This window comes from Apodemus sylvaticus, chromosome 5, assembly GCF_947179515.1.
Source record: "Apodemus sylvaticus chromosome 5, mApoSyl1.1, whole genome shotgun sequence".
NCBI classification, from domain to species: domain Eukaryota; kingdom Metazoa; phylum Chordata; class Mammalia; order Rodentia; family Muridae; genus Apodemus; species Apodemus sylvaticus.
Genome location: NC_067476.1, coordinates 130,187,775 through 130,209,512, shown reverse-complemented (window position 1 = coordinate 130,209,512; position 21,738 = coordinate 130,187,775). Strand labels below are relative to the sequence as shown.

At 42.2% G+C, this 21,738-nt stretch overlaps 1 protein-coding gene across 4 annotated transcripts in view; it reads right to left on the bottom strand.

Moving 5' to 3' along the window:
• The window catches only part of Kiz (kizuna centrosomal protein), a 104,782-nt gene that overhangs the window by 6,222 nt on the left and 76,822 nt on the right, over positions 1–21,738 (bottom strand). For 2 of the 4 annotated variants that reach the window (XM_052183820.1, XM_052183823.1), the window contains 4 exons: positions 20,986–21,048; positions 14,604–14,669; positions 11,930–12,016; positions 9,198–9,294 (listed from right to left, as the gene is read on the bottom strand). In XM_052183820.1, coding sequence (XP_052039780.1) covers positions 9,198–9,294; positions 11,930–12,016; positions 14,604–14,669; positions 20,986–21,048 — 313 coding nt within the window. The remainder of the gene's footprint in view (positions 1–9,197; positions 9,295–11,929; positions 12,017–14,603; positions 14,670–20,985; positions 21,049–21,738) is intronic. The other 2 variants (XM_052183821.1, XM_052183822.1) reach the window with 2 other exon arrangements.

Below are 21,738 nucleotides of genomic sequence, written 5' to 3'. Positions count from 1 at the left end.
CATGATTGGCCAATCCAGAAAGGAATGTTTGCAGAGATAGCCTGTCTCCCAAAATAATCTGTCCTGCTAGAGGCAGACAGTTCTTGGAAAGAGACTATGAACACCTGTGGCCCCTGAGGCTGCAACACTTCCCTCATTTCCAAGCCCCTCAATTGTATAAAGGGCTGCATCCTCCCTCCTCCCAGGCCCCTCAATTTCCCTTGCTGTGTGTGCGTCAATAAACACAGTTCTGTTGAAAGTCAGACTCTGGTCTCTTTCTACCTTCTGCCTCTTTCTGCTGCCTCAGAAGTCCAACCCCAGGAGCTACAGAGACTAGGGAATGGGTGTGAAAACAAAGTGGTGAGTTCAAGAGCCTGTAGGCAAGTCTGTGGTGCATCTTCACCAATGATTGACTGATGTGGGGGGCCCAGGCCCCTGTCGGTGGTGCCACCCCTGGACAGGTGCTCCTAGGTTGCATAAGAAAGCAGGGTAAGCCATGGGAAGTCCCTAAGCTGCTTCCCTCCAAGGCCTCTGCTTCAGTTCTGTCTCTGGGTACCTGCTGTGAGCTTCTGCCCTGATTCCATAAGCAACAGACTGTGGCCTGGCATGTGCAATCAAATATGCCTCTTCCTCCCTACATTGCTTTTGGTCATGGTGTTTATCCAGGCAAACTAGAACACTCACTAAATTGGAAAATCTAAAAGAAACAGATGTATTTCTATATACACATGGCCTACCAAGACCAATAGTGTTGGCAGAGATTTCAACACTGAGCCTACATTACAGCCTAGTATCACTGTGGCATGCGGTTGTGGTTATTAGGGGTTGCTCTTATGCAGATCTCCAAGGAAAAGGAGCAAGTGGGGCAAGGAGAAATACAAAATGTACAGAGTGAGGAGAAAAGGAGTACCAGGTAAGGGGTGCTGGTGCCACCCCTGAACTCAAGGAGATAAAACATCTAAAGAAAAGCCCAATGCTAAATGGAATGAAGGGAGTGGTGCCCTCAGGGCAAGACTAAGCTCCCAACTTGTAAAAAGGAATTAAAGGAACACTGAAGCCGTGAAGGGACTGGTCCACTACAGGGCACTGGTACAGTGTTATTGAAAGAGGGGGCCAAGTTCCAGCCCCAACAAGCAGAACTTGGCAGCTCTAGCTATGTGGCTCTGGCTTAGAGTCAAAGATACAAAAGGGGTTGTGAAATCTCCCTGCCTTAGCCGGAGAAAGCTGCTGCCCCTGCATGGGGCCAAGGGAGGCCCCTGCATGGAGCTGGGAAGGGGAAGCTGGATTGGGTTGGAGACTCCGGATTTGTGAGGTACCTGCCAATGGGAGCTGCAGATTGGTGTGGGGACCAGCCTAAGAGAAGAAAATGTGTTGCACTCAACAAAGCTGAAAGAAGTTGGAGAGCTGACGAATGCTTTGACATCACACTCTGGGAGATGCAGGATTTGGAGTTTGTCCTGCTGGGTTTTGTTCATGCTTCGGTCCAGTATTTCCTCATTATGCTCCCTTTCCGTCCTTTTGAAATGGTAAAATATATTCTGTGCCATTGTATGTTAGAGGTATGTGATCTGCTTTTTAATTTTTATTTTACAGGAGTTACAGTTAAGAGACTGCCATGAGTCTCAATGAACACTTTGGACATTTAAGCAAAGGACAGGGATAGACTATGGGGACTTTTGAAGTTCGACTGAATACATTTTTGCATTATTATATAGCTACAAGCCTATGGGGGCCAGGGAGGTGGTAGTTTAAAGAAGAATGGCCTCCATAGACTCATGTATTGAAATGCTTAGTCACTGAATGGTTTGAAAGGATTAGAAGGATTAGGAGGTGTGGCCTTGTTGGAAGGAGTGTGTCACTGGGAGTGGGCTTTAAGATCTCAAAAGCCACCGGACAGTGGTGGCTCACGCCTTTAATCCCAGCACTTGGGAGGCAGAGGCAGGCAGATTTCTGAGTTTGAGGCCAGCCTGGTCTACAGAGTGAGTTCCAGGACAGCAAGGCTACACAGAGAAACCCTGTCTCAAAACAAACAAACAAACAAGATCTCAAAAGCCTATGCCAGGCCCAGTCTCTCTTGCTTTGCTTTCAGATCAGGGTATAGCTGCTACTTTTCTAGCACCAAGTCTGCCTGACACCATGCTCTCTGCCATGATCATAGGGATTAAGCCCCCTAAATGCTTTCTTTTATAGGAGTTGCCTTGGCCACAGTGTCTCATTGTAGCAAAAGAACAGTGACTAAGCCAGTGGCTCAGTAACAAACAGTGAGACTGAATGAAAAAACAAAACAACAAAATTCCTGAGGAGTGGGAGAGACTGCTCATCAGTTCCGGGCGAGCACATGTTGCTCTTGCAGAGGACTAGGGTATGGCTCTCAGCATCTGCATGGCATTCACAAACTGTATAATTCCACTTCCAGAGGACCCAGCACCCTCTTCTGACCTCTGAAGACAACAGGCACACATGTGATACACACATATATGCAAGCAAACATCATATACACAAAAATATAATAAATGCCTTAAAAAAAAGGTCTGATTTATCAGGCCAGGCCTTGAAGAATTCACTGGTGAATCTTACCAGACTTTCAAAAGAGAACTAATACCAATGCTTCTTAAACTATTCCATAAAACAGGAAAGGAACACTTCCAAATTCTTTCTGTAATGTCAGTATTTGTAATGTAATGTAATGTAATGTAATGTTCAGTATTCCCTGTACAACAAGAAAGGTATAACACCAAGACAAATGATAGCCCAATCTTCCCGATCATAAGCACAAAAGTTCACTACAAAACGCTTGCAAACCAAATTTAGCAAGACACCAAAACAAAAACACAAACACTCACAACCTACAGCCAACATTGTTACAGTACATTAAACGCTAAAGCAGTCCCAGTGAGATCAGAAGAAAGACAAAGCAGTCTCCTTTCCCCACTTGTATTAAATGCACTGAAGGTCTAAGCTAGAGCAGAAACACCAGAAAACCAAACAGGAAATCAAAATATCAAGTTATCTGTGTTTGCAGATTCTATAAAAAAGACACCCTACAAACTGCACCAGAAAACTCTTGGAACTGATAAGCACTTTCAGCAGTGGCAGGATACAAAATTAATGTACAAAAATCAGTAGCTCCTCCAATATATCATTAACAAACATGTTGAGAAATAGGGGAAACAATCCTATTCACAATTGCCCTCCAACCACACATAACCTTGGAATAAACCTAGCCAAGGAAGGTAAAGGCCTTTATACTGAGAACTTTAACATCCTTTGGAGGGACTGAAGAAGAGAGCAGAAGATGGAAAGAGGTGCCATGCTCATGGTCCCTGCGATCAATATATGAAAACTGCTCCTTTACCAAAAGCAATCTACAGATTCAGTGCAATTCTTATCAACATTCTTATGTTGTTTTCTATGGAAATAGAAAAATCAATCTTAAAATTCATTTGAAAGCACAAGAGACTTCAAATAGCCAATATAATCCTGGGGGAGGTCGGTTAGAGGCATTATCATACCTAATTTCAAGGTATTTTACAGAGCTACGAAAACAAGAACAACATGGCGATGGCATCAAACAGACACACAGATCAATGGAGCAGAATGGAAGATCCACATACAGCTACAGCTATATGATTTGGGGGCCAAAAAACAATGTCAAGACAGAAGCCTGGAGGCAGGAACTGAGGCCGAGGTACATTTCTCACACGCTTTGCTCTCCGTGGTTACTCAGCCTGCTTTCTTCCACATCCCAGGACCAGGCTTAGCACTGCCTACACTGGGTTGTGCTGGGCCCTCCCATACTAATCATCAATCAAGAAAATGCCCCAGTCTTGACTGTAAGCTAATCTGACATGGGTGTTTTTCAATTGAAGTTCCTTCTTCCAAATGACTCTAGTTTGTATCAAGTTGACAAAAATTAACCAGCACACTAAGTGTGAATGAAAACACCATAGGAAACTTGGTATTTTGTAAGAAAAAAAAAAAGTAGAACACGCTGCAGCTCTGCCTTCAAAAGTACTTCTTATTACTGAAGACAAGGGCGCCAGGAGGGCACAACTGGGAATGTTGTTTCAGGGCCCCGACATGTGCCATGAGCCTACCCATCCTCATGAAGGTCACGGCCGAGATAAGTCTTCTCAGCATACAGGACAGCAGTCAGGAAAAATCCCATTAAGGCTTTCTGTAAGCAAGCCCACCTCCTTCCTGATTCTTGAAACTGTGACTGCAGATGCCATTGGAACAGCTTGGGAACACAATCTAATTTGAAGTGAGCTAAGATTTCCATTTGAAAATGTGTACACCTCTCCTACACACACCACTGTAGATAACTGGATAGAATACATACTGCCCTTCAGGCCAGGAAGGTGATGCCAGACAGAGGGGAGGCACTTCAAGTGGCATGCATAATGGAGAGGACTTGAGAGAATGGTTGAGCACTTTCTCAGGAAGTTCAGCACTTACTCAGCTCCACTGATAAGCCTGACAGACCAATGAGAAGCTCACATGGGGGTGGGGGAACAAGGGACCTGACCAGCTCCTATACCTAGCTAGGAGGTGACAGAATGCCGTGGGGCCACTAGAAGGGCATATGGCACAGTCATCCTCTGCCCAGGAAGCATCTGGGTAGGTGTATCCCAGCCAAACAACACAAAAGCCAAAGGCATGGAATAGCATGCTGCATTAGGGCACGACGTCTGACCTGGCAGCATGAAGGACACCCCATCAGTCTACACAGTAGGCCAGCAGGAGCACTAGGAAGTGGCTACTCTGTCTGGAGGGGGTGCATGCAATTAGCCTCCTCAAGACCAGCAACAGCAGAAGAGTTGGGATGGTACTTGGTACTCACTTCTGGTCCTGAAAGATGGACAAAGTTGGAGACTAGAAGACCTGGGGAATATGCTAATGTTAGCAACATACGGATTGCCTATCCTTCCCTCACTCAGGGGGGACATCTATATCCCATTAACAAACACACCTTAATTACTAGATTTGGGGTCCACTTGAATTTGGCAGTTAACTCTGAGGATCCTGCCAAGACTACAACTTGTGACATTGAAGACAATTAAAAAATGGCCCTCAGTGGGATGTCTTGTTCTAAGGACTGGAGGGCCAGGGATGTGGCTCAGTCAGTGCATGCCTACTGCGAGACGTGAAGACCGTGAAGACCGTGAAGACCATAAAGACCGGAGTTTGGATCCACAGTGCCTGTCTGTCACTCTGGCGCTGGGGTCAGGGTGGGGTGGAGTTAGGAAGCTTCTGGAACTCAGCGGCTGAATCTAGGCAATGGGTGGGTGAGCTTCAAGTACACTGAGAGAACTTGTGTTGAAGAATAAGATACAGACCTATCAAAAAAACTATCCAGCACTAACCTCTGGCCCACAGCCCCCCTACACACACACATGAAAGCAGAGGCGTGCCCATCTAGGAGATGTGGTATCTAGGCTGTGAAATACAAAAATGTATGTGGATTTGTAATAAGTAATAAAATCTTTCAAATAGTATCTTTGGCTAGATTTTTTCCTTCAAAAATAGACATTTTTTCTGGGAAAAGTATAGGAGAAAAAGTAATCCAGAAAGAAATAAAAGTACAAATAACCATATCAACAATCCCCACAAATATCAATCTTAAGTTTTAAAGGCTACCAAAGTCGGAGGCTGTTTAAATTGACAAAGTCTGAGCGCCCCCTGATGGCCAGTTGGAGCTCCTACAGCACATGCTGTAATTTTAGCTGTCCTTGGACCAACTAGTTTACTCTTTCCTGTCAAATAAGGTGATTTTTCTTACGCAAAAGTGTTCTGTGCATGAAAAAAATAAATTTGTGAGTTTATGAAAATGAGTTTAGAATGCTTAGGAAGCTCCTAATTCAGCAAAATGTAAGGTCAATGCAGATTTCCAAAGCTAGAGATGGAGGTATGCACTTCATAAAGGTACATGAAGGACTGCCAGAAATTTTTCGTTTTCATTTCAATAGGCAACTAGTATCTAAGTATCTTTACACCATTCCAGGGAAAATAACAAATGACCAGACAAGAAAGAAAAGCTGCGGTCACCACCATCTGAGCATCAGCTGCATGCTGGCGCCCTCCGCTGGTCAATCCCATGGCGGCAGGGCTGGCAAGAAATGCCACCCACGGTGGCCCAGTGAAGGGGGGTGCGGGTGGCCCGGTGACTTTTAGTACCTCTCCCCCAGGCAATTATGTTGCAAGCACACACTCTTTTCTTTCGGCAAAAATCTTATCTTGATTCAACCAGAAGGCTGGAGTTACAAGGGAACCGGTAAGCTGAACTTACAAGGGAGCTGGGAAGATACACTCTCCATTGAATAAATGGATCCTGGAGAGTGAAGCCGCTTCCTGGGGAAGGTAAAGAGAAGATGTTTGCAGAGGAGAGGAAGCTCTGGCATGCACCCCGGAACAAAAGGGAACAAGTGGTCTTTACTCGGAGAACAGCTTCCTATTAGGACTCACTCCTTCGTACATCATGCCTTTCATCCCCACTCAACCACAAAATGATTTTACTGAAGCAAATACAATGGTAGGAAAAGATTTACACTGAAAGAATCTTTAATAATAAACTGTTGCCGATCGGCCTACTTGCCCGTGATTTATAATACAATAAACATCGGATTCTATTACGGCTCATACACTGAAGCCTCTGCTCTGCAAAACGGAATCTGAAAGCGCTGGGACACCGCCACCGTCACAATGAAATGAGCATGTATAAATGTGCTAAGAGTATCTCTTTGCATCTTTTATAGCTTGTGTGTATTAATCTGTAACGCTTATTAAGAAAGTCATTGCTATGCAAAGCAGCACCCAATCCCTTTCTCTGGCTTTTCAACAGAGTGCACTGTTTAGCCAATAGGAGGGACCCTCTGGCCCTCATTCTGCATTCATCACAGGCAACATTTGCACAATGTATCTCTCAAAGGCGGCTGAAAAGAAGGCCTTAATACTCATGTAAACAACTGCAAACCAATTACTTAATGAATCAGGCCCACACATAATGAGGTGCAGACAAAGAGCTATAAATGCATTTTTGCGCCCAAGCCCCTGCTTTAAAGTAAAATCCCTCAGCTGTAGTTTGGGCTTAACTAGCACATCATAATTATTGTCTCTAGGACATCAGAGGAAGCCATTTTTTTAAGGCCCGACTGGGTCTTTTTTTTTTTTTTTTTTTTTTTTTTGAGATTGCTCATCAGCTCACTGACAAAATAGAGCAAAGAAGAATTTTTAAAAGTGCTACAGCAGCGAGCACTGTTATGTTTATTCTCAAGTACTGGGTTTCGAGACCACTTGTAAAAGCAATAAAGCACAAGGAGTGACTGCAGTAAGTGGGATCCTTAAATGTAAGCCTCTAAGAAATTTCAGTGAAGCCAGGCACAAACAGCAAAACCTGAGCTCTCCAAAGCCCAGGGTGGGGTATTAACAACAAGAGAGCCAGCACAAGAACCAAACTGTGCCTACCAGCACCCCAAGCCACACTTGCCGTTCTCAGCCTTTCATGCTAGATTACTATCAAGTGTCTAGAACTGAGGGTTCCTGGAAGACCTTTTAGTGGGTTTCTTTTTCTTAAAAAGGGCTGATGAGATTACTTACAACTTATTTGAAAATTAATTTCATACAGAAATATAATAACAAGAGGCTCCTTACTTTAATTTGTAGAAAAACAAAGTTTAATTTTCCTCTGTTGAACTGTGGCCAGATATGAATGACCAGGCTGAGAAAATGTCCTATCTGATTCTATTATTTTCTAAGTGTGTTTAAGAACTTCTCAAAGGACATACATAAAGAACTTGTCTTAATGCTAGGTGCTGGTGGTGCTCGCCTTTAATACAAACTCCGAGTTTGAGGCCAGCCTGGTCTACAGATTGAGTTCCAGGACAGTCAGGGCTACACAGAGAAGCACTGTGTGGGGTATGGGGGTAGGACTTGTTTCAAGGTCTTTAAAACATAATGGGGACAAACACTTCTAACAGTCTTAAAACCTAAGGGATACATTTTTAAAGCTAAATGGTAACATTAAAACTGGGAACTATCTGTAGAATTTAATGACTTTTAAAAATTCTCTTAAAAGACACACAACTTGAATTTATTGTGTAACCACAATGATACATTATTCAACACTCTCCCAAAACCAGTAAGCTCCTACTTTCTCAAAATTACAAACAAAAGTCTGGTATTAGAGGTAATTTCTTATAACCAAGAAAGCATTCTGGATATTCATCAAGCTTCTAAAAGCAAGAATTTGAGAAAGTTAGCCCATCCAAATAGTCCAGGTCCTAAAATACTGTCATGCTTCTGTAAAATACAAATGAACAGATTTTTTTTCCATTTTCATTTCCTTTTAATATGACATTTCTGGATCAGATCATTTTGTTATTTGGACATTATACACAGCAGAAGTAATGTAAAGGTCATGTTTTAACATTTTAGCAGGGTCAAGTAGTAAATCCAAAGGTAGTGCAGTCATCTAAAGGACACTTTTTTAATGAGCAATGCTACTGCAAAGGAGACTTGCGAGGCTGTTTGAAATAGTATTTAGTCCAAAGGAAAAGAGTAGGTGCTGCACTGGGCAAACGCTTAGACTCACTGAAGTCACTGCATGATTACTACTGGATGCTGATGGCAAATTCAGCATAGCACAGAACTCGCTTATTCTAGCTCACAAAACTCATAAAAAGTGTTACATTTTAACAAGTGTAAAAAGATACATTCTGTCCTTTCGGGGAGTGAGCAAGGACACAGCAGAAAGGAGTGAGTAACTGCCTGGAAGACTTGCTTAAAAAAAAAATCCATACACAAAAACTAACACGGAGCAATTGCCTGTCATCTATCAATTGTCTCAGAAAGAAGAAACATGCCACTTTATTTCTCTTAAGGCCTGATGTCTTCTCCCTGCCCTTTTCCTGACAACCTCCTTTGTGTGGTCTCTAAGCAGTCCTACTGCGAGCAGCTGTAGACGCTAATTTGTGGTTCACTGAGGTGTCAATTGAGTCTTAAACCAAGGAGACAACAGCTGCAAAACAATACTTGGCTCTGGTGCAAATATTTTCAAAGGTAGACTAAGGTTTCGACTGTTATTTTAGATAAACAAAAAACCCAAACCATAACCTTCCATCAAGTCACACACAAAATAACACACAGTCAAAGCTGAACTCATTTCGTAGTGACATTTCTCATCTTGTTACTGCTATTCAGAAAGGCTTTCACAACTTTACCTTGACAAAGGACTTCCTTCACTAGATGAAAAACTAGCTTCTGAGGCGATTTTGTGGGCTGTCTTTGTTGGGAATGTGCTGCCGCCAATATCCAAACCTGTGACAAACACAGCAAGGAGAGTGAGAGTTAGCCACCACACAGACGCCAGACAAATGCACACGCAGTCTCCCAGAAATTTTGGAAAATCAAGAGGAAGATCCTGTTCAAGCCACAAAAGGTTTCGGGGTTTCTAGGCCCAGAGACAAAATACTCATAGAACACTGAAAAGAAGCAGGGGGGGAGAGGGTTTCTTTATAATACTAAAAATTAATTCAATTAGAAACAAACAAAGCTAAACCTACCCACGGCGTTCTACTTTATTTTTCACTTTAATTACTCAGTCCTTTGCTGGGGACTGGGGACTGGACCTGAGACCTCCTCAAATGTGCTGGGCAAGCACATGACCTAGAGCTCAGCCCTCAGCAAGCTCTGCTTTAAACGGACAGGATGTACAAATAAGAACACTTCACTTTGTGGGACACAGGCAATGATGGACGGCTCACCAAGACAACAGGTACAGGGGCCCAGGTCTCAGATTTAAACTACATTCTGGGATGACAGGCTCCCACACTATCTACTCTTAAGCCCTTTGGCTAAATCCTGTCTCTTATCCCACAAAGAAGAATAAATTTCCACTAAAAGCCATCAAGGCCACTCTCTCAGCCTGTGTTGAGGATGTGGATACACCACACACCATTTTCCCTGGGGATGGAGGCTGGACTGTCCCCACTGCCTTGGATATTTCTGTGGCACTCTGTTTTCAAGATCCCAGAGAGTGCACAGGCAGCTTTGTCACAGGGCTTGTAGAGCTGCTAAGCTGTGAATGGTCTGCCTGCATGTACTCTCTGTGGCAGGAGAGCTCCTTCTGCACCATGCCCACGACCAGCTCAAACAGGGTCTCCAATCTGTACAGGGCCGGACTTTACCTCATGAAAAGTGAGGTTCAGAGCTCAGGGCGGGTAAGTTTCCCTTCACCCTCTCAGATGGTCATCTGCTCTCTGCAGCTCAGAGGACCACAGGACAGCAGCCATGAGAAGGCAGTGGAGAGTGGGCTGTGAATGCAGGGCACTGTCAACTCTAAGAGCAGGCAACAGCACCAGAAGCTCCTGCCAACACTCTCCTCAGACTATTGGGATCCTTCAAGGTGTCACTGTGAGATAGACTGAGGAAACTGAACCTGCCTATTTAGCCATACAACCTGTCAAGTGCCATTTCATGTGTGAAAAGTTTAACAGAATATAATCAAAATACATTGTATAAGTGTATGAACTGCTTAAAGAATAAGTATTATTTGAAATAAGCTATTGATATATGTAATATAGCAAAATTTTCATAGATAACCAAGAGATGACAATTTATGCCAAATATTTATCTTTGTTCCTGCCAATTAGGTATCAAAATACACTTGCCATCTGGCACACAACTTTAATCTCAGCACTTGGGAGGCAGAGACAGAGGCAGGAGGATCTCTGGGTTCAAGGCCAGTCTGGTCTACTAAATGAGTTCTAAGACACCCAGGACTAAAGAGAGAAACACTGTCTTGAAAAAACAAAAACAAAAAACCAATACATTTTCCCAAAATATCTGCAGTGCTGCCTTCTCAACTATGTGTACCTGCTAAGCAGTTATGTTCTGAGCAAGGCATTACTCTCTTATTTGTAAAATGAGGGGGTTGGACAAATGCCGTCTAAGACCTATCTCGATTCAGACTGTATGTCACAAAAATGAACAGAAAGTTGACCTGCACCAAGATCTTTCTGAAGCAATAGAGGGATCTCCTTCAGGACAAAGGCCTGGATTGGGTCTTTAACCTAAAGAGGCTCACTGAATCATTAAAGCAACCAAAATAAATGTCAGTGCCACTGATATTACTAAAAAACTGTATTCTCCTAATATAGATAGATGATACATGTCTTGAAAAAATATCTGTCTGAGGAAGACATGCGGTGATCATAGAAAATTAAAGCCATTCTGAGCTAGAAAGATGGCTCAGTTGATGATTAAGAGAATTGGTTCCTCTTCCAGAGGACCTGGAGTTCAATTCCCAGTATCCCATGGTGGGTCATCATCAACTGTAACTATGGTTCTAGAGAATCCAACATTCTCTTCTGATATCAGTTGGTACCAGGCATGCACGTGGTACATATTCACACTGGCAAAATGCATACACACATAAAATAAAACACGTAAGTCTAAAAGTTGAAAAAAATCATATACACTTTCTTCTATATTAAGTACCTTTTATAATGGGTATTAAATTGGTTACAGGAAAAGACGATATAATAAAATGAAAACCACATGTACAGTGGGTTTTATTATATCAGCGGAGAATTTCCCAGCTCCCCACAAGAGTGGCCATGCAGCACAGAGCTGTCCGTACGGGATGAGGAGATGCAGGAAAGAGCAGCTTGGTGCGTCCTCTGTGGGAGTTGGTGAAAAGATACCTTCATGAGACACCAAATAGAATCATATAGGTCTATGAGAGTTATTACCATGCTGGGCCCAGGTATCCAGAAGTGAGGGCCCCTCCAAATGCTTGTCTGCTATGGATGAAAAGTTCTTGCTCACTCAGACTCAGTAATACTCCTCATTATAAAGCAAACTCTAAAACCACGCTTCTCCAAGCACAGTCCTGGCTGCTGCCCTGGCCCCCGAGCCACAGGATTCAAGTGTTGAATCTGTCCCAACTTACTTGAAAACTGACTTTCAAATCTCTCTTCAGCTTGATTTGAATTGTCCTGAAGGGTAGACTTCTTCAGTAACTGGTAGGCTTTTGTTTCTATAAATGAAGAAAAGCAAATGTTCATCAGTGTTTCTTAAATTCCTCTGTGAAGCTCACATTTCTCAGTTCATGGGCTCCCTAATTAGGTCCCTCAATACAGAGGTAAACATTTCTCAAATGCACTATGGAAGCCAATGTGGCTTCAAATTTGTAATTTCCTACCTCTTGCTCACAACTGTATGTCTCAAATAAAAATTGAGTTGCACCTAAATTTTAAGACTCAGGGATGAACTTTAAGAGTTCATTTGAGGCTACAGATTCGTCATTTCAGTGAATCTGTGTATAGATTCACTATCAAAATCAATCAAAATTCACTATTCTGAGCTCACAGACACAGCATCCTGGTAGGAATGGGTTCCAGGCTCAGATTCTCAGGCTCTTATACTGGAGTGTGGGGCTCTGAGAGGGGAGAGAATGCAAAGCTCTCAGAGGGCTAGAGGCAGACCTACTGGTTGGCTTCAGTGAAAAATCTAATCCCAAGGGCTAAGGAGAGGGTGGCTGCTGACAGAGGGCAAAGCGAGGGGCAAAGCTGCAGCCACAGGTACCAATTAGACACCAGGGAAAGGGCCAGGACCCGAACACTTTCTGGAGGCTGTGTGAGCTGTAAGATGTTAAGTGATGGTGAGCCAGCTTCAGACTCTGCAGGCAAGAGTATACTTTTTGCTAGAGGTTCTCAAACAGTGCAGAACCCTCCCGGAACAGGCCAGAAGGTTCAGCCAGGAAGCGAACTTTACAGTGCAAAAAAGCCAAACAATGCATAGGAGCTTTTTTGGTACCCGATCCCAGGCTCTTCTGGAAGGAGTAAAGCAGGAAAGTTAAAGCTGCCTTGGGCTGCTGCCTTTCCGATCCAGTTAGGACGTTAATTTGTGAGCAAATAAAGGAGAAAGAGTCACACGCAGAAATAAAGGCTAGCCTGCTGTAAACACAGGACTAAGAGCCAAAGAATCTAAGCCCATCCCAGCTGCAAGCAAGGGATAAATCTGAAAATCTGCAGACTAGGTAGCTGTGAAAGGCTCGATGTATACTGTACCCTGTGCCTTGAACTCCAGGGAATCACTTCTCTCATTTGTAATGTTAGTCACTCAAGGATTATGGAGTGATTAAAATGATTAGATGAATCCAACATTTTTAAAGAAGCCAATTCTTTTCATATACAGAAACATATATGCACACACACATACACAAACACACACACACACCCTCAAGTTTTCAGTTCTGAATCCTGTAGTCAAGCACTATTATATATTCAACTCTATGTCAAATTTTAGCTTAAGAAGTAGCAAATATTGCAGTTTAAAACATACAAGGCAAAGGGTCTACATCCCATGTAGTATCCAGCCAAGAGATTAAAAGCATTTATCGATTCCATGCTGATGACACAATGAGATAAATCTATTTCTTCTACTTTGTTACATAAGCAGCCAGAGCCCAGCCACCCATTTCCCTGCAAAGCTGAGGATCTCTAAGAGGTTTTTTTTTTCTTTTTGATATGCATTTTGGGTCTAGAAAATAGAAGCAGCTAAAGGAAAAAAAAGGTGAAAAACATCTGAATAAAGGGGGTAGGACAGAGAGGATGCTGAGGAGAGGAGAAAGAGAAAGCCTCAACTTCTTATCTTTTATTCTCTTTTATATGCAAATGTACACCTGCTAAAATACTCCTAAATCTACAAATAAAAAGAAAATATCTGATGAACAAGTGCTTTTAACAGCCCATTACAAGATACACATGTGTTTCGCCAGCCTCTAAGGAGTGTATGGAGGCAAGGAATCTGCCCATTGCTTTTGCAGAAATCCTTAATAAAAAAAAAAAAAAAAAAAAAGAGTTGGGTCTGGAAAGGAGTAACAAAGGAAGACACAGACAATACCATCACCGCAGCAAGAGAACCAGACCTTGACCCACAAAGAACCAGGGCGTTCAACTAAGGATGTTTAAGTACTGTTCCTATATGAAGTGGGCAGAAATTCTAAAATTAAAATTGAAAAATGCTTTCAGAAGAAAGAATGCTATGGTTCTATTTATTACTTTTCATGTATTTCTGCACATGTTAAAATGTTTTTTCATATTATATTAGATGCACTGATGATGAAACTCAGTTGCTTTTGCAAAATTAACATTAAAAGCAAAATGGTATTTCCCAATTAATTCAAAAGACACAGGTTATCACTTTAAGCCTATAAATCAGTTATCTAATAATCTGCTCGAATAAAAATGAAAAAATTGAATATGGGTACCTTTACGATTTGGAAAATATAATAGAAGATGCTTGTATATTTAAGAGTTCAGAGAAAAAAGGCCACATGTCTCTAATTGTGGGCAGATTCAGCATAGGTCTACACAGGGGAATCTTCACATCTGGACTTTCGGTGCTAAACTTGTCCACCAGGAAGGAGCCTTGGGTCAGCAAATCCACTGTGAGTTTTCTCTATCTGCTTTCCCCATGAGTGCTGCTAATACACAAGGAACACTCCTAATTCACAGGGGCTGCTGGGGCAGTGTCAGAAAAGACATTTACATTCTAGTTTTAATCTCTGTGAATCAACTCAACAATTAAACCTGAAAATCAATGCGAGGCTTGTAACTGACCTCTCATGGATGCTCCCAAGCTGAACTGAAACAGTTCTGAGGGCGCTAGCTCCGCCTCTCTGTGTCCTTCAGTCCCCATCCACCGATCCAAAACCAAACATGAATTAAAAATATTTGGGGAAAAATGTTAGTATTGGGTATATACAAACTCTTTTTCTCACCATTACATCCTAAATGACACACACACGTAACATTTACATCATATAATATGTTAAAGGTAATCTTCAAAGTATGTGGAAGATGTATGTAGCATATGGAAATATGAAGCCACTAGATCTAACAATTGTATTGCTTGCTGCTTACCACTGTTTAATCACAGGAGGTTAATTTTCAGTTCTCAGACTCAGGAAACATTTAACTTTTAAAAAAAATGAGTGACCTCTGTTAAAAGCTGGGTTTAATGGTACAGTCCAGTGCTTTTCAGAATTTCCCATGGGCTCATGCAAGCTAAGCAGGAGCTCTACTACTGAGTCAAATACTCATTCTAAACAGTTTTGTAAAAACATTTCTAGCAATTGGTACTCAATAATTTGTATGAAGGAGGAATAAAAAATATTGACATATCTTTCTTAGTTATAGAATGACCAGGAATAATGGGTATGAGGTAACCCAAATGCTAGCAATGTAAAGTATCAAGAAAACCTTTCTCAAACCCCACAGTGGGCTGAATACTGCCTTTCTCACCTCCAAAATTCAACTCCATTCAAACCTCAGAATATGATCTTATTTGGTAATAGATCATTGTAGACACAGTAGTTAAGGAAGGCAAGATGAGATGGCCCTGCACTTTCACTTGTCCCTAAGCCCAAGGACTGGTGTCCATTCCACAGGAGCAGCAGACACAAAGACACAGAAAGGAGGCCGTGAAAACAGAGGCAACAGAAACACTCAAGAGGCGCCATCATGAGCCAGAACCACTGGGAAGAAATCTTCCCCGTAGCTTTGGCTGATGGTACCTTAGCTTTCTGCATCCTGAACTGTGATAGAATAAGTCTATTATTTTTGTTCTCATTTTTGAAATTTTGCTGCTCAGGGAAGCTTCCCGGTAATGCCAATGCTGTTTCTGCTGCCGCCTGTTGAGGATTTGGGACTACAAGTGCAGGGCACTGCAGCTGGTAAACTTATGGCTCCATCGTAGCAGCTTGAGAAAAACAACGCTCTCCCTGACGTTATCAAACTGTCCAAATCCTCACCACGTCTCTCTATTTGAATTGCCTGTGTAAAATAAATGTCCTTTTACAGATTGACCCACAGAGCCTCTCCCAGCTTTGAGACTTTCTCCACAATTCTCAACCTAGAAACTGACTCGGATATGTAATAAAATGGCTATGCCTGAGACCTACACTGGGCAGTTCTGATGCAGCACAGCACAAAAAGCCCACATGGAATTGTACTGCCTATTCACCGGGAGAATCTCTCCTCAATTAGGAGTTCATGTCCCCAAATGCAGGACACAAACCAACAGCCCTCCTCAGAAAGCCCTTTTTATTCTTTCACATCTGTGTTAAAAGCCTCCATATCTCATCTGCAAGCAGCAGGCAATAGACTCAATGGCAGAGAGGCAGAGAGGCAGAGAGGCAGAGAGGCAGAGAGGCAGAGAGGCAGAGGTTCTGGCAGGCTGACTCCTGCCTAGAGGCAGAGGTGCTGACTACCATGGACAACAATACAACAAATGATGTCCTGGTTTCACACTTGTTGGAAGTTCCCTGACCTGCACAGCAGAGAACATGTCTCTGCTAATTCTTTCGAGTAAAAGCACTTCTGGGACAAGGCAAGGAAAAACCTTTTTAGTGAACTTGCCATCCTGGAGGTTATATGCCATTACACTTGGGTGGCCCAAACTTGTTACTGCATTCTTTCCTCCTGGGGTAAATCCAGTCACCAATGACAACCTGGCCATTGTATGTTTTCAGCTCCCTTTCAACGTGGTATAAAACAGAAGCTGTAATGTTTGGGAAGGTGGTGCCCGAACCCAGAAGCCAAGCAGCACCCTGCAAGTAGATGCTGACCTGTACAGCCTCTCCACGGATGCTTCAGTGTGACGAGTATTTCAGCTGGCCAAAGAATATTGAGGAGGAAGGGCACAGTGAAGCAACACTTTTAACACAGCTTGACCATCAGAATTGGTGTTAAAAGAATGAGAGGCTGAATGGACATTCTTAGAGACTTAATCCTCTTGAGATAAAAGCCGACAGCCCTTTTCACATGCAGCTTAAGGAGATGAGTTTTGCCAGGATGGGCACGTGGGGTGGGAAAAGTGGTGGTGTAGTGAGTGACTGAAAGAGATACTGTTCTGGCCTGAATCAACAAGCATTTAAGGAAACTCCTTAATTCCACACTTTTATTCGTTTGTTTGACAAATTAAGGGTTCGCTGTATGGCACGTACTATGTAAGGTTTTTATGATTTAATGTAAGTCATATCATTTGCTTAAGTGAAAGCTTGGTACTGAAAGGGACACTGGTGTGAATGCAAATAAAAACGCCATCACTGTGGATGCACGCACTTCAGAGGAATATGTTCTCCCATAACCTTACTAAGCATTACTGCTCCCTGGGAAACTGACCAGACCATCCTGCATTCTTCTCATGGCCTGTCCCACTTTATAAAAAGCAAGCCACTTTGTTGTTGCTGTTGTTGTTGTTGTTGTTGTTGCAAGCTGTTCACTTCTCTAGGTGTGGCCAAAAAGAAAAGAAATGCATGGCTGCTCACCATTGCCCCAGACCATCCTTGTTAAACTGTCTTTTGCATTGATATACACTGGGGTCTCCTTGGCCCAGATGCCCTGATACAGCCTTTCTGCTACTAAAACAAGAGTCAGGGTGGAGGAATGGAAACACTGGATCCTCAAGTTTGAGTTGGATTCTACATCCACTGAGCTGGTCCCAGCCTTTCTAAGTTTCTGTTTGACCAGCAGGATGAGTTGCTCAAATTGAATCCTAATGGATTATTATGAAAGTTAGAAATGATTGAGGCTTACTGAGGGCAGGGGCAGTCTTTTCTGTCCTTGGTATCCCAAGATTCAGTCCAAGTAATTGGCTAAATATATTAAATGGTGTATTACCTATCATATACAGAAACACATTTATAGATACAACATTAATCTTTGTTTTATCTGGATTCTTTAGTAAGAACACTAGACAAATAAAAAGGGGCAGCTGTTAACAGTGGGCTAGTCTGTGGGAATACTTGATTTTGTTGACTGGGGAATATGTGCTCTACAAGGGTCAGTCCACATAAATCTTGGTGGAGAAAACACTTTTTCTATGATGGCTAATGAAGCAGATGCCTTTGAAGGGATAATGAATCTTTAAGGATGCACTTCTCTGCTAAGGTGGCTTAAGTTTGGGAGTATATAAACAAGTAAGAAGGGGAAGTGAGGACTTTAGAATGCTGGTTCACTGATTCCCTTAGTGTACAGAGAGAGTCACAGCCTCAGCATGAATAAGTGACACAGTCTATAAACAAACGTTCTTTCTACAGGCCTTGCTGTGGTTCAGGTTCTCAGCCCAGAATCTCATACCTACAAGACTCTTAGCTTTGTTTTATTAAATAAAGAGCTAGAGAGTGCCCTTGTTACAGAGCTACACTCCACCGTTAAGCACAGTAAATGATCTGCATTTGCATTTACTCCTCAAATATACATAGAGAGCTAATTTCCTTCCCATGTTAACAAGAGTCCTCAAGACTGTTATTCTGAGCACAGTGCCACAGAGCCTTCCACCCAGCCTGGAACCTGCCCTGGATTTTACCTCGCCCTCCTGCTTTCCTATGTCCTTCTAAAATGAATGCAAAGCAAACAGGCACACGGAGAAGGAGCCACACTGAGGAACATTTCTGGACACCAAAGTTAATATAACCTTCTGGTCAACTCAAGGGAGAGTTTTATCAGTAGCTTTCAATCTTAACACTTCAATGTGATTTGATCAGAGTTGCCTTGAGTCTTATTAGAAAATAGTTTCATTTACTAAGGAGGTACCCCTCCAAAAAAATGGGATGTAGGAAATTAACGAGGATAATTTTAATTTATTGAGAAAGCTGATATAGGGGCTGGAGAGATAGCTCTGAGGTTAAGAGAAAGCTATAACCCAATTGGACCTTGTTTTAAAAGGTCCCATATATGAGTCTATGTGTATTCCATAGCATGTTTCACACACACACACACACACACACACAAAATCCCTGCCTCAACAAACAAAAAAGGACTTCATTTTCAGTTACATGCTACATTGTGAAATAGCAGCTTACAATTTTCAGTTTCCTTCAAATTATTCTGAGAGCCTTCAACATGATCCTATATATTATGTACACTATAGAAAACAAGAGACCACCGAGGGGTTGGCCTCAAAATGTTATTTTCCCAAGTGTTTTCTGTGTAGGGTGCATTATGAATGCTACACTGTCCATCGACATTTATGAGAGAGCACATCAGGAAATGCCTACTGCACAGCCAACACGTAGCCTCCAGAGGATGTCTAGATGCCTCACTGTGTTATCCTGTCACTTTGTACCTGAATCATAAGGAGAATGAGGACAGTGCCACTGTGATTCCTTCGTGATGGAACCTCCAGCAGTACTGCTGAGCTAGCTCTTTCAAGAAATTGTCACTTGAGAACACAGCTAATGATCTGACTCCAGAAAGATATTTTTAACTCATCAGAAGAACGTCTTGAAGGATTCTGAAAATGTTTGGATATTCTAGGTAGTCTATAAGGTGGACTTAGTGATGAATTGCAGGCTAGCTCCTGGGAACTTACTGATCAGGCTGTAGGTCTCAAGTTCTTGTGCCAAGGGCTCTTCAGTGACTATGCCTCAGTTGAAAGTACTACAAGGTGTACTTAGATATGAAGCTCATGGGAGTGCCAGGGTGCTTAGAAGGACAAGGGCCTGGGTGGCGAGGACAGAACAGCCATGCTGTAGTAAAAATATCTTAAAGTTTCCAGGACTCCCATGCTATGTTTGTGTGTTTGTTTAGAGACAGGGTTTCAATGTCACCCTGGCTATCCTGGAACTTGCTTTGTGGATCAGACTGGCCTCCAACTCTGAGATCTGCTTGCCTCTGGCTTCTGAGTGCTATGATTAAAGGTGTGCACCATTATTAAGAAGGTATTAAGAGACATGACTCTCTTGTGGTATTTTATAATGGCCAATGCTTTAGTATGCTAAGGCATACTGTTCTCTGCCAACTATTGACAGATGGAGGGTAGACTGTTCGAATTACCACCTAATTTAAATAAGTTTACGGATGACCCTTTGTGATCACAGGCTTACAGTCCTAACTGAAAAACATTCAGAGGCCATTAAATACTTCTGCACTCAAAAGTAAATACAAGAAAAAGATAGCCAAATGACTTCGTGGATATCTGCAGCGTAGGGATCATCTATATTTCTTCTTTTAACAACAAAAACAAACAAATAAACAAAATTCTAAGGGAACCCTATCAACATTTCCTCAAAATGACAAATCAAAGCGCAATGACCATTATTGGGAAAAAATGTTTAAAAGTAAAGAAAATATTTGTATACTAGAATGAAATATTATACATACATAATAACTGCTCTGCTGTAAACTCCATTTCAAAATAAGAGTTCATTATAGAAACTTGAGTTTAAAAATTAATCATGTCATGAATTATATTACCATAAAGCAAGCCATTCTCTTTCACTTGTAAACAAGAACAAAACAACCTCATATGCAGATGCATGCCTCAGTACTTCAGCAATGGTGTGTTTATGTGCATAAATATTTAAAGTCAGACCTTGGAATTTATAATGAAGCCACACACCACTTTACAAATAAGGATCTGTTGAATTTAAATGTGTAACAAATAAGGCTCCGTTCAAAGCACTAACTGCTGCTTGCTGATTCCAAGCCAAAACAGCTGTAATGACACAATTCAGATTCCACCTATAAACACACCTAAGACATGTACACGAGTCTTAATAGGTCTTGATGGATGAAGCATGATTAGTGAGATTTTTAAATTGCCAGACAGGCTTTGTACCCAAGGCACAAGCAAACTCCATATCGAGTGAGTTTTTTAAAATATCATTTTTAAGTTAAAAGAAGTAAAATTAGAAACACCTACAGTTTGTCATCTAGACTCTTGCCCTGGCCAGCTGACATCCTCTCGTGGCTGTCAGTGCTGAAGGGCTGTATGATGGGGGATGCTTACAGACTGAATCCTGAAAATCGAGGTGAGGCGCTCAGTGAACAGTTGACCAGCTTGGGTTATGTTAGCACGGCTTGCATGCACAAGTTGAGTGCGTCCTCTCCCCACCTCACGAAGTCACTGGACCCAGCAATGACTAACCCTGAGTTTTCTGATCATGCAGTGAGACTGCATTCAGTGACTGAAACTGTTAGGCACTGGTAGCTTTACCTGTGACTGGGGCTGTAGCAATGCTTTCTTCCTTGCTCTCATCTCCACAGCCACTTGAAACTTCTAAAAAATTAAAAACATAAATATGTATTTCAAAATTATGAAATATTTGTTCTTTAGCACTGGGGGTGGAACCCAGGGCCTCACAGAGGTTAGGCAAGCTCTCTGCCACTGAGCTACACTCCTAGCCCCATATGTTTTGTTTTAAGATTTATTTTGTGTGCAAGAATGTTTTGCCTGTGTGTATGTATGTGCACCATGTGTATGTTGTGTCTGGTGCTGTGCGAGGTCAGAAGAGAGCGAGAGTAAACAGATAGCTGGGAACTGCTGTGTGAGTACTGGGAGCGGAACCCGAGTCTTCCCCAAGAGCAGCCAGTGCTCTTAACCACAAAGCCATCTCTCCAGCTCCTGGATGTGGAGTTTTAATATAATTCTTTTATTTTTTTCACTATCTCTTCACTTACAGTTTTTGTTAATTTATTTCTTGTCTAAAAGGTGCTGTTTACGTAAGTGACTAGTTTAAGACTTCTTGACTTTATTTGTCTAGAAGCTCAACAGAACTACATTTAGGATTTCCACTGGATACATATTACTACTAATGTGGATACACATTAATACACACTAACTGGAAGGCACCATAAAACAAGCAACATACTCTGCACATAGAACCTGAGATAGGCTTTGGTGAACAGTATTTTGTAAGTACGCCTTGAGGAAGGATGCTGTGCTGACTCTGAATGCCTTTTTGCTGTG